The sequence below is a fragment of the Polypterus senegalus genome, chromosome 12 (genome assembly GCF_016835505.1).
Source record: "Polypterus senegalus isolate Bchr_013 chromosome 12, ASM1683550v1, whole genome shotgun sequence".
NCBI classification, from domain to species: domain Eukaryota; kingdom Metazoa; phylum Chordata; class Cladistia; order Polypteriformes; family Polypteridae; genus Polypterus; species Polypterus senegalus.
In genome coordinates this window covers 143,908,570-143,922,422 of record NC_053165.1, presented here as the reverse complement: position 1 = coordinate 143,922,422, position 13,853 = coordinate 143,908,570, and the positions used below count along the sequence as shown (strand labels likewise).

General features: G+C 40.0%; 1 protein-coding gene across 4 annotated transcripts in view; it reads right to left on the bottom strand.

Moving 5' to 3' along the window:
• Positions 1-13,853, bottom strand: part of duox (dual oxidase) — a 95,793-nt gene that overhangs the window by 56,081 nt on the left and 25,859 nt on the right. For all 4 annotated transcript variants that reach the window (XM_039773706.1, XM_039773707.1, XM_039773705.1 and 1 more), the window contains exons 6-9: positions 9,734-9,935; positions 8,282-8,448; positions 1,075-1,135; positions 677-773 (exon numbers count right to left, since the gene is read on the bottom strand). In XM_039773706.1, coding sequence (XP_039629640.1) covers positions 677-773; positions 1,075-1,135; positions 8,282-8,448; positions 9,734-9,935 — 527 coding nt within the window. The remainder of the gene's footprint in view (positions 1-676; positions 774-1,074; positions 1,136-8,281; positions 8,449-9,733; positions 9,936-13,853) is intronic.

Genomic DNA, 13,853 nt, shown 5'->3' with positions numbered 1-13,853 from the left:
CAATATGAAAACATTACTCAATCTGGAGGAAAAAAAAAAAAAAAAAAATAGAAAACAAAGTCAAGAGTAAAAAAACAAAAAACAGTTGTCTGAAAGCACTGATAAAGATTAAACTTTGCCATGACAGTTGGTAAGCTTGAGTTTAATAAAAATCACATTCACACGTTTTCTGAACCCATCCAGAGCATATTTCAGGTTTGTACAGTTCATGGCAGTCATCAATAGCTGATGGATGAATCGAGTACAAGTCCTGGACAGAGTAGCAGTCTGTCGCAAGGCTCATTTATGTACACATCCACACACGCTCATATTGGCAGTATTACTATAGATGCCAATGAATCTACCCTGGCATGTTATTGGGATGAAAGAGGATACCCATCATGTGGGCAAAAATCAGAAAACAAATATACCAAGGACAATGTGAACGTGTTACCTCAGAAGGGGTTCCAAATGAGTAACACGAAATATCACACAAACTTAGGTTTTACACAGTAATAAAAAAAACAATTTAAAAGAGAGTTTGTTGATTTTCTTTTTATAGTTAACAGCTGAAGGGGTAAAATAATCTACACTTTATATAGGATTATATATTACATATAAAAACTGCAGGATTGTACCACTTATCAAACGACTAGAACAAAGTAGATAGTAAATTTCAGAATATGGCAATGCAGACCTCATGTAGACTCCTGGGGGCACCATGGTGGCTCCAAACCTCATTGCTGCAGCTTGAAATTCTGGTGAGATGCCAGGATCTTCAAATTTTCTATAACCTGTCCAGAGAGGTCACCATCATTTCAGAGACAATTTCACATGCCAGAGGAGCACCATCATCACATTTTGGCTTTAAGGAGCTGGTCTCAGATATACTAAGGCCTCCTTGCTACTTCAGACTGTTCTTGGTTAGCATGGAGACACTGTGTAGCGTCTGGTGGTCGCTCTGGTTTAGTTTAGTTCTATGATTCTTGTAGAAGCTTACATTAGATGCCATTATTTACTCCCAAAAGTTATTTTGACCTGCCCCCCTTTTCTGCTCATGTTGTCACCCCCATGCAAGCCCTGTGACTGCTTTACCTGAATATTGTGGCACTGCTGTCCCAAGGTAAGTGGGCAGCCATTCATAGAAGACAATGTTCTAAAAGACAGAGAGAGGATAAAAAAAAAAAAAAAATTAGTGAACAAGAGGCAAAACTTCAATGAGTTAGAGCCTATAATAGATGGCGGCAATGACCAGGCATAAAGCAGAGTCTGTGATGCTCATTTCTCCCAAACTTGAAGTGATGCCTGGTAGGTCTCAGTGCCTTTACTCTCTGGCACCTTCACAAGCTTGTTTTTAAGGAAATGCAAGAAAATGAAAATTCAATCTCAGTTTTCTTCAGTTGTTGCTTCTCTCACATGGCCTTTGTGCAGAAGCAATACCACATAGCTGATATATGTAGGGGGGTTCACATGGATAGAGTGATTAACAAAGATAATGAAACCATTGAGGAGGATGAGAAAGAGAGAACCAAGGGGGTCTTCATTGTAGTCATCTTTTAGGTGGAAGAACAAAGAAAAGCAAAGGCACTGAAACAGATTTCACAAATTCCCATCTCTTGTTCCTGTTGTCCTCTCCTCTGCCCTCACATAAAATTTAAAACAGCACAGAGACTAATAGACATAGACACACTGGAGTAAGCTACGGTCTTTGAACCTGAACATCACTGAAGAACCTGCAAGGGGAACATAGCTTCTTAGCACTCTGAAATGATGAAGGGTGGGCCGTATGATCAAGAAATTAAAAATCACCACCAAAAGACCCCTTGCCAAAATATGGACAATAAAAAGAACCCAGATACAGTGAGATCCAATGTTGGAATCTACTTGAGCTTATAAAACTGTCAGTGGAAAGAACTACAGCACAAATGTGCACATGTTCAGAATTATGGCGAGACTGCAAAGACTGGAGTGTAAAAATCAGATAATTAAAACATTTACTGTACATTGTGTTAAAAGAGTCTGTTCAGTTGGCACTGTAGTGCTTTTGGGAAGGCGTGGGCAAATGGATTGGCACAGGACACAATGATGTTAATTTGCGTTTGTAATTTATCATCATCTGAAGGAGGAGAGTCAGGTGGGCTAGAAAGATGACAGTGTTAGAAAGCAGCAGTCCAAAAATGAAGTGGCGATTGACCAACACCGGAGTTTGTGGTGCCCTGGGTAACGGATTATCTGTTGGACAAATGCAGTTTGTGAGACTCAAGGACTGTCTCTCCGATATGGATATGAGCAACACTGGAGCACCACAAGGAACAACACGCTTGTCACAGTTTCTCTTCACTCGGTACACCTCCGACTACAAATATAACACCAGGTCATGCCACTTGAAGAAATTCTCATACGATTCTGTACTTATGGGGTGTACCGATACAGGGGATGAGAGAAAGAGCATAGGAGTCAGGTGGGGAAAAAGAACTCTCTGCATCTTATCACAAGGAACTGGTTATTGACTTTCATTGACTTGGAGGTCCACATCAATGACAGGTTGGACACAGAGGAACTATATGAGAAAGGGCAGAGCAGGCTCTTTTCTTAGGGGACTGCATTTCTTTAATGAAATCTTTTGCTGCTTCTACAGCTCTGTGATGGCCAGTGCTAGTTCCTATGCTATGGTGTGCTTGGCTAGTAACATTATTTCAAGAGAGGCCCACTGAATAAATATACTAATTCAAACGGTAGGCTCAGTTATGGCATGCACTCTAGAGCCCCTTGGCTCTCAGTTTTCATTCTGTCCTCCATTATGAACAATTTGGCATATCCTCTCTGCTACACACGAACACAGAACTTTCAGCCAACAAATCATTCAGCAGAAGTGTGTCAAGAAACACTATGGAGCTTCTTTATACTGACAGCAATACACCTGCATAATGCCTCCCCATCACTGGGACTGTCAAGTCAGAAGTTTTCCTTTTAATTTTCTACCTTTTAAGTCATTCTGGTGTGTGTTCAGACCACAGCATTTGTCGATCTATCCATCCATTATCCAATCCGCTATATCCTAACTACAGGGGTCTGCTGGAGTCAATCCCAGCCAACACCGGGTGCAAGGGAAGAAACATACCTCAGGCAGGGTGCCAGCCCACCGCAGGGCACACACACACACTCACCCCCAAGCACACACTAGGGACAATTTAGGACCTAACCTGCATGTCTTTGGACTGTGGGAGGAAACCAGTGTACCCGGAGGAAACCCACACAGACATAGGGAGAACATGCAAACTCCATGCAGGGAGGACCCAGGAAGCAAACCCGGGTCTCCTAACTGCGAGGCAGCAGCAGTACCACTGTGCCATCATGCCGCCCTCTATCTATTTAATGATATTCTATAAAAAGCCACATTTCCCCATGGTGACAAATGATAGACAGATCTTTAAGGAATGCCTTCATCAAAGTGTGGCTTTGCAAGCCATACCCAGACAAACCGGGATTCTTCAGGAGTACAGAGTAAGTGGTCACATATGGCTCTTGTCGCAGAATTTCTATGGACCACATCTTTATGGCCAGCAGTGAAGGCAAGCAGAGCAAAATACATGGCACAAGTTTATTTGTCCAGCTGGCCACCTGTAGGAATGAAGTACAAGGTGGTAGAATTTCTTGTAGTGTTGTTGATCTCTGCAATATGGCTACTGCCTCGATTACATCCTTACGCCTAGCCACAAAGTATACGGCCTTTAATTGCAGCTTGCAGTGCACACCCAACCTGTCATTAACAAGTAAGGAGCTCGCTGGCACAAGATGCTCGGTTTGCGGTGACTCAATCAGCTCTCACGGTGCTAATCCATCATGAGAGGTGAATCTGGGTGAACGTGTAAAAGAGTCTGGAACAGAAAGTAACTGGCATGCTTAAAATAGTCAGCTGGCCAGATCTCCATTTTAATGTCAATGGACTGGTTTTCAGGTTTTTTTTTTTCGTATTGACCATGGAAATGTTGAATTCTGTAATTTGCATGTTTATGTACATAACTAACTATCATACCACAATGGGTAAGTGGGACACAGCCCTACCAGCTCTTGTGCAAAATAAGTAACAAGACTCCCTCAGTAATTTAAGGCATTATTAAAATATCATTTCATTTTCTGAAACCACTATCTGGTAAGGGTCATGATGGCAGTCAGCCAGAAGGTTCACCAAAACGTTCCCTTTCTCTAGTTACAGATCTCAGCTACTCCAAGGGGATTCCAAGTTGCTCTCAAGTCAGCCGAGAGATACAGTTTCTCCAGCTTGCTCTGAATCTGCCGCAGGGCTTCAGTCCAGTGGTATGTGCCTGGAGCAGCACTGGGGGGAGCCATCCGGGGGCATCCTTACGACATATCCAAACCACTTCAATTGGCTCCTCTTGATCCTTGCAACAGGGGTATAGAATAATTGGTAAACTAAAAGTACTGTCTTTATACTCAGTTTCCACTTCACCATGGACTGGTTCAGCATCACCAGCCATATTAATTGTAAATTTTTATTTCATTATTTTTTGTAGTACGTGAAGTTGCCTTCATGCCAGGTGCTAAACAGGATTTAATCTATTGGCAACGCAGTGTTCTCTATACTCTTGGATGTGTGCACATAAGCGAAAAGTTTCGCAGTTTAGTCGAGTAGCTTAAGGACTGGAATTTCTTATTCTCAGCATTAAAATGAGGACCACCTCTTTACAAAATGTATTTTCACTAATAGTACAAGCTTTTGAGAGTCAATGCTGTGTAGTACAAGCCAGTGGCTATGTATTAAATGTCCTGTTTTGCCCTCTTAAAAGGGTATATAGTTAATACAGGAAATGCATCAAGCACAAAACACTGCTGATCTTAATGGGGCTAAGTGGCATTTTCATCTTTGCTAACTGCTCAAAAGGACCACTTGTTGGTCTTAAATTTGAAGAACCCATCATGGAAGTCTTATTAATTAATCTAATCAGTAAAAAAGAGTATACATAACGTTTACCTAATATAAAGAAGCCAGTAGTTTTACATCTGAATCCTGGTAAAGAAATAGAAGGTAAGCAGGTAATCGTTTTTGCCAGTTTGCCAGCTACACAAAGGAGGCTTGGGTTCAGATCTTGCAGGGAGTGTGTGGCTTGCATGTTCTTTACAATTATTGTGGATTGTTCTTTTCTCCTTAAAGCCATTCAGTTCTAAACTTGGTGGTGTTGGTTCAATTTAGGCAGTTCATAGTCCATATACAGTGGTGTGAAAAACTATTTGCCCCCTTCCTGATTTCTTATTCTTTTGCATGTTTGTCACACAAAATGTTTCTGATCATCAAACACATTTAACTATTAGTCAAATATAACACAAGTAAACACAAAATGCAGTTTTTAAATGATGGTTTTTATTATTTAGGGAGAAAAAAAATCCAAACCAACATTGCCCTGTGTGAAAAAGTAATTGCCCCCTTGTTAAAAAATAACCTAACTGTGGTGTATCACACCTGAGTTCAATTTCCGTAGCCACCCCAGGCCTGATTACTGCCACACCTGTTTCAATCAAGAAATCACTTAAATAGGAGCTGCCTGACACAGAGAAGTAGACCAAAAGCACCTCAAAAGCTAGACATCATGCCAAGATCCAAAGAAATTCAGGAACAAATGAGAACAGAAGTAATTGAGATCTATCAGTCTGGTAAAGGTTATAAAGCCATTTCTAAAGCTTTGGGACTCCAGCGAACCACAGTGAGAGCCATTATCCACAAATGGCAAAAACATGGAACAGTGGTGAACCTTCCCAGGAGTGGCCGGCCGACCAAAATTACCCCAAGAGCGCAGAGACGACTCATCCGAGAGGTCACAAAAGACCCCAGGACAACGTCTAAAGAACTGCAGGCCTCACTTGCCTCAATTAAGGTCAGTGTTCACGACTCCACCATAAGAAAGAGACTGGGCAAAAACGGCCTGCATGGCAGATTTCCAAGACGCAAACCACTGTTAAGCAAAAAGAACATTAGGGCTCGTCTCAATTTTGCTAAGAAACATCTCAATGATTGCCAAGACTTTTGGGAAAATACCTTGTGGACTGATGAGGCAAAAGTTGAACTTTTGGAAGGCAAATGTCCCGTTAACATCTGGCTTAAAAGGAACACAGCATTTCAGAAAAAGAACATCATACCAACAGTAAAATATGGTGGTGGTAGTGTGATGGTCTGGGGTTGTTTTGCTGCTTCAGGACCTGGAAGGCTTGCTGTGATAGATGGAACCATGAATTCTACTGTCTACCAAAAATCCTGAAGGAGAATGTCCGGCCATCTGTTCGTCAACTCAAGCTGAAGCGATCTTGGGTGCTGCAACAGGACAATGACCAAAACACACCAGCAAATCCACCTCTGAATGGCTGAAGAAAAACAAAATGAAGACTTTGGAGTGGCCTAGTCAAAGTCCTGACCTGAATCCAATTGAGATGCTATGGCATGACCATAAAAAGGCGGTTCATGCTAGAAAACCCTCAAATAAAGCTGAATTACAACAATTCTGCAAAGATGAGTGGATCAAAATTCCTCCAGAGCGCTGTAAAAGACTCAATGCAAGTTATCGCAAACGCTTGATTGCAGTTATTGCTGCTAAGGGTGGCCCAACCAGTTATTAGGTTCAGGGGGCAATTACTTTTTCACACAGGGCCATGTAGGTTTGGATTTTTTCTCCTAAATAATAAAACCATCATTTAAAAACTGCATTTTGTGTTTACTTGTGTTATATTTGACTAATGGTTAAATGTGTTTGATGATCAGAAACATTTTGAGTGACAAACATGCAAAAGAATAAGAAATCAGGAAGGGGGCAAATAGTTTTTCACACCACTGTACATTCCTGACTGCAAGGGGTTGCAACATCTAAATCTATCTATCTATCTAGCTGTATTTTGTCAGATGATGAGGACGATGTCTGAGGAGATCACAATGATCCAAACACCAGTTGAGGCACACCGGACACCAGCAACCCATTGTTTGTTTCCTTTTAAATTTTATTGTGATACAAAATGGTGTGTAAAGTTGCACATCTCATTAGTCATTAGCAAAAAGAGACAAATATTAGTTAGGCCAATTAATATTAGAGAAGCCTGCACACAACAGAAAATTCTGGTATGACCCCTAGAAATTATACTGTTGTAGAGTTTGTTACTGTATTATAGTCCGATTCTGTCTTCAAAGAAGAGCTCTGCACAAAAGTAAATTTAAATAAATAGATTGTTATATGAACATAATGTGGAAAAAAAAAAAAATCTAAAGCTCTGCAATAAACAGTGGTCTATACACCAACCTTACTGGTCCAGGTGCTTCAACTTGAAATCACTCTTTAGTTCATATGGGAAATGCTACCACAAGGAACTTTACAAAAAATTTCACAAAATGACAAGAAAAACTAAAATTCAAATCCATAATCAGGAGACTGTGCAGAGCAGGCAAACAGCCTGCCATTAAACAAAAAGAGAACAAGAGTGAATATGGGGAATTGTCTGGACTAGTCATGAGCATGATGGATTAACATCTGCCAGTAGGTGGACACAACATCGTCTCAACTTCAAGTTAGCAAATACCAAAATCAAAACAGACCTTCAAAGTAAAGTCAGTTAACAACTGGCCTTCGCTCTTTAAACCCTTGCCGCACATCACTCCCCAGGACCTGGATGAGTGAACACAGAAGTCTCTTCCAAATGGATCATCTTTGGTCCATCCATCCATTATCCAACCCGCTATATCCTAACTACAGGGTTACGGGGCTGTGCTGGAGCCAATCCCAGCCAACACAGGGCGCAAGGCAGGAAACAAACCCCAGGTAGTGTGCCAGCCCACCGCAGGGCACACACAACCCACACACACACCAAATGCACACCCTCTAGGGACAATTGAGGATCATCAGTGCACCTAACCTGCATGTCTTTGGACAGTAGGAGGAAACCGGAGCACCCAGAGAAAACCCATGCAAACATGGGGAGAACATGGGAAGCGAACTTCATTTTAGGTCATGAGTGTTAATAGCTTATAAAAACATACAACTGAGACAAGAGAAGAATGAGACCAGGTGGTTAAAAACAATGATCAATGCCTTCATTGCCTAGTGTACACTCAAATTACATTTCTGGGGTCAGAGGAGGAGAGGAGACCTGCTCGGTCAGTCCCTGCTTTAAGTGTGGTGGCTGGCTTGCTTATTGTTACAATGCATGTTGGTATTCTCTTCCTTTATTTATTTATCTGGCTTTCCCTTGGTCACTTCTGCTCTTTTTGATTCAGCCTCTATCACGGACTCAAGCATACGCCACTTACCTGCAGTGTCGCAATTAGTTTCTTCCTGGCATGTTGGAAGAGATCTTCATCAGACCAGTGTGGGTTCAGTTTTTGGAACTGGGAAGCCAGGTAGTTGTGGTATCTGAACCAGACGATACCCTCTGCCACAGTAAAGATATTTTCATTGCCTCTGGCATTACCAAATTCTGTCACAAAACACACAGGAGTCAATCATTAGGTTTCGATAGAGTGAAGTGGAAACAAAAAGAAAAAATAAACACAGACATTAGAGAACCTCTAAGTGAAGAACGCACACCAGAAGGCACAACATTCAGGTCCCCACAGTCCTTCACTTACAATTGACCAAGGACCCCCAGAGGTTTAGTTTCTACAGGGAAGCTGCTGGCTGAAGTTTGTTTTCCTCTCCTCCATTGTCAATTGTCCATAATATCTGTCCATTCATTAACTGTTAAATTGTTTTATGTTAATTAGTTTCTACTTTATTTTCTGTGTGTTTAAAAAAAAAAATCCATGTCTTTTAAGTGTACTGACTCTGTATTTAGTAATTTTAAAAATTAATACTTCTATTTTACACATCGCTCTGTGCCTGCACTTAGTGAAGAGTGCTATATAAAAATAAACTGAATAAATTCTTCAATAGGTGGACAATGCATACACTTGTTGAAATGGCATACAATTTATTATTGCTGTGCCTTAAAGAGCCGGCCTAATGCTCATAAGCTGACAGAGGCAATCATTTTGTGAAGGACATCACATTTGTCTAGTGCATATTCAGAGGAACGCGATTGCCTGAATGTTTCACACTTTAGGAAACTTCATGTATTCAATCAAGCTATCAGACCTATCTAGTTAGGGAATCACTTAGCCCCTCAGTGGTCCTATTTCTTCTAGTGTGTGGTAAGAAAGAATGGAAAGGATAATCGCCATTCACTTCCTAAAATTACCTTACCTTTATAAGAATGTAAAACATAAGCCTGCAGTAAAGCATGTGGAGTAACTGTTCACACAGTATTTTGGGCAGGATATAAAGTTTTATAATGGGTATTTTCATATTTTGTTCATTTCAGTAGTTACTGAAAATTTCATGGCGAGAGCTGTTATATGGACTTAGAACTAACTGACTATGTGCCAACTGTGGTATAAAATGATTAATTTAAAAATATGCATCACTACATCTGCAGATTTTACTGTAAAGGACAGACTTTGTCAACTTTGCACAACTTTATCTTAAGCGGACTGCGCAGCTGCTCCTCAGTGGTGCACAAGATGATTTATTGAAACTGAAGATCAACTTCATTAGGGAGTCCAAGCACTACTATTAATAACCACCCTATAAACTTATACAGAAGACACTGAAAAGATGGACACAATAACCATACGCTAATAAGTAGCTGCCTTTTGTTGCACTGAAAATTCTAATTAATCTGAACGAGACACTTGAAGACAAATGACATTAAAAGCAGATGTTACCATAGAGTCCATTCAGGCCATGGCGTCCTGTGGATGGATCGGCCGAATTCCACATAAAGTATTGGCTGGTGCTCTGCTTTGGAAAGGAAGGGTCGGACCCAGATGACAGCTGGCCATCTTTGAAGCTTCTCAGGGCATCACACCAGGAATGTGAAGAGCCATAAATGGAGCTGCCATCGATCCAAGTGGTCACCTGATTGATCTGCCAGTAAAAACAACACACACACACACAAAAAAAAAAAAAAAAAAGTACCTTGGTTAGTTTCATTGTATCAGATCTAATCCAGGTTTGCCATTTACTTCTGGCTTACTTTCATGAATGCTTACAGAACTGCACTTGAAGTCTCAGCAGGCCAGACTCGTTAGGTTTGAAGATGAAAATTAAGTGGAGAACACGCTTATGTGGTTCTCATGAAGAAACATAGTAGCAGTATGACAGCTTTAAACACTGGCCACCAGTGGTGGTCCTCCACATAACCAATTGTCTTGTATCATGCATGACAGTTTGTGTGGCCAAAATGATCTCAAACTGTCCACCATATACTTGTGGTTTCTATTTCCTGGGGACACAACTATGAGATGTACTTCAAGTAGCATAGAGAGACAGACAGCAAACAACGTGTGTGTTGTACTGTACATGCAGTACTTAGAGTGAAGTGGAACCAAACTACTGATGGTGCTCTTTGTAGCTGGCTTCTTGCTCCTCCTCACCTTTTGTTATTACTTTTAAAGGGCATATTAGTCAAGGAGTGGAGATACCACTTTGAATGTCGATGCACCACGATAACACTAACATTTAATCGAAGACCAATAAATGGGTTCCCTGTGAAACTGACTGCAGCAATAAAATAACTCTTGATCAACATTATATTTGAGCGACACTGGTAATGAATGCTTGCCCTAAAAAAATGAAAATATGAGTGAAAACAAAGAGGTGCGGGTACTGTGTACCAGTGAGTACTGTCCAACTTTAAGCACTACATACGTGCATCACTGAAAATAAAAACAAACGATTGTTGTTTCCTTGTCCAAAATAGTCAATTTCCCCTAACTTTCACACTCTGAACACAAACATGAAAGTTGATTTTCATCTCTAATTTTTCAGATAAAGTAAACCTCATCTGAGAGTCTACAGGGTGGTCCAGATCTAATTATGAACATCCAGATCATCTGGCTGACTTGGATTTATGTGGGGACGATTCCAGTTCGGTGTGAAGACGATTCTTAATGTTGACAGTTCACACACTTCTTGATGGTCTGGGATTTTCTATGTAATAAACTTAATAAGTTATAGCTTAATAAAAATTGCATAATTAGATCTGAGCCACCCTATACAGAGCTTCTGCTACTTAAGGCAGAGCGAGACCAAAAAAAAAAAAAATAAATAAAAAAGACACACAACACCACAGGAGGGGATGTTCATTGGGCCACAGATACGAGAACTTCAATGATGATCACTTTGGTGAAACTCTCCACAGTGGGGAAAACTCTGCTCGAGACTCTTTTTGGACTTTTTTCCCCTCACTTAAAATTTGTGCAGTGCGTGATGAGCATGGGAAATGTTTCCACCAAGATATTACAGCAATGGAATGGAGATACCAAGGGAAATGGAGAACTGCAATGCTGGGAGACTCCTGCTGGACTGTGAAGAAGAGGACATGGCAAGCCTGGTTGAATAATTTGTGTTGGTTAAGAGAATTGTTCATTTTTACCCTCATTTCTTAAAAATACCAAACATATATACAATACATTTTAGGTTTAATAAATTTCCTGAATGTTTATATTAAGCTGTAGTTAAAAATAAAAACACTTTTACGTATAAGACACTATTACTATCATACATGAATATGAAAGGAATTTCTTTTTAACAATAGTGATGTATTTTTTCTTGGTGTATATCTGGACTTACTACATAAGATGACATGAAAAACTAGTTTGACATATTTGAGTGAAATGCCATATTATATATACATACACACACACATACATATACATATACATATACATATACACACACATATATTACACACATTTTAAAGGCAACAGATATTATAATGGAGTTCTTTCCAGGATTTGTGGGCTTAACTAAACAAGTGATGCAGAAAAGGTGGTGAGGAGTTCTTCATTAAATCAGATTTGTGTTTAGTGTAATATATAATATAAAGTCAAATATTTTATCAAATTCTAGTTTCACAGTTGTAGGGAGCAGCGATGTGTGGCATGTTAGTTGAACATGCAAGTAAGAATTTTACAGCACTTGGTACAACGTGACCGTTACTTCTGCATTAGAGATGTGAGCCCAATCTTCAAGAAGGGAGACAAAATGGGTCCCAGCAATTATAAACCAAGAAGTCTTAATTCTGTGCCATGAAAAATTGTGGAAACTAAAATAATAAATTAGAAAAAAGGTACCTCATTGAATAGAATATACTAAATAACAGCCAGCATGGTTTTGGTAAAGGAAGATATTACCAAAGCAATCTTTTAGATTTTGTTGAACAGGTAACTGCGATAGTTGACAAAAGCAAAGCATAGAAGATCATTTAATTTAAGACTTCCCAAAGGCCTTTGACCCAAATCGTCTTATACTGAAGATTAATTCTAAAGCTAGAAGCTCAAGGCATCAGAGGTAACCAACAAAACTGGATCTCAAGTTGGTTAACCAGCAGGCGATGACGAATACAGATAAGAGGAGAATGAGGTCATCAGTGGACTCCCTCAGCGATCTGTCCTGGGACCATTACTACTTTAGATTTATATCAATGGCATACATTCCAGTCTAGTTAGAAAACGTGTCACGTTTACAGATTAAACCAAAAATGCAAAGTGCTGGACAACAGGAATGTCAAGTAGAAGGCCCTTGACCCGAAAATTGATCCAGGGGTGCTGTATAACAGCTGACCCTGCACTTTAATCCCCAAAGTTCATATGAATAGACCTTTTCACCTTGGGAATTATATTTATATAAAAGAATAAATAAAGGCTAGGAAACACTCAACAAACTGGAAGTAACCTTTGAAAAGGATTTTGGAGTTTATGTTGACAGAGCATTTATCATCATCAATGAAATCCACAGATGCAATTAAAAAGAAAAAATGTTTGGTTTTATCATAAAAACTGTTGAATATAAATCTAGGGACATTATGTATAGACTAATGTTCATAATGCACTAATAAGACTACATCTGGAATATGGTGTGCAGTTCTGGTCACCACGCTAGAAAACAGACAGCAGCACTTGAGGCTGTGCAGAGGAGAGCAACCAGGTGAACCCAGGAGGTGTCCTGCCGTGGCGGGATCAGAAATAAACGTGTTTAGTCTCGAGCAGAAGAGACCACCTAGAGACCAAATTCAGGTATTCAAAATTCTCAAAGGCATTGGCAAAGTAGATCCAACAGAATTCTCCTAATAATGGTGAATCCCATACACAAGGACACTGGTGGAAAATTAAGGAGATGTGTATTTCTGAATGGTCTCCTCTTGTTAAATTTCTTATATTCTTTTGGACTGAACTACATATAGGAACATATTACCAACAAGGACTAGGATATTTTTAAAATAAACACACAACAGAAGAAAGGGACATTTGCGATATTTTGAAATGAGATCAAGAACTATGCCAGGTGAAAGAGATACAGATCCATACCCAGCCTGGGAAGAAGAAGCAGAACCTAAAGAACATGTATAGGTCAAGCTAAAAGGGTGCAAAGTACATGTTTTGGCGTTTCCGACCTTGGTTGTCCAGAGTATTAAACTAAAAGTATATGTTACCTCCTCCATAATTTGATGCGGCAGGACCTATAAACACGGCAATACGCCTCGGGTCCCTTTGTCACTCAAAATCAGAGGCTTAAAGACACAGTCTGGTGGTTTGGGGCTGGAATACGGAGTTTCACACACCCAATATATTGTATGTTCTGATAGTTTCAACGTTTCCCAGACAGATCTGTTTATGATGCATTTATTTTCTCACCCCCTCCCTATAATTAAGTTCTGCCAACGCCCATAGTTATCCAATGCTGATCACAGCAAAAATCCTCTCAACGCTAGTTTACAGAAACCAATACTTCATTTCAGAAGCCTCGTGTAAAAAACAATCAGCGCTGTAGTTAAACTTTTGT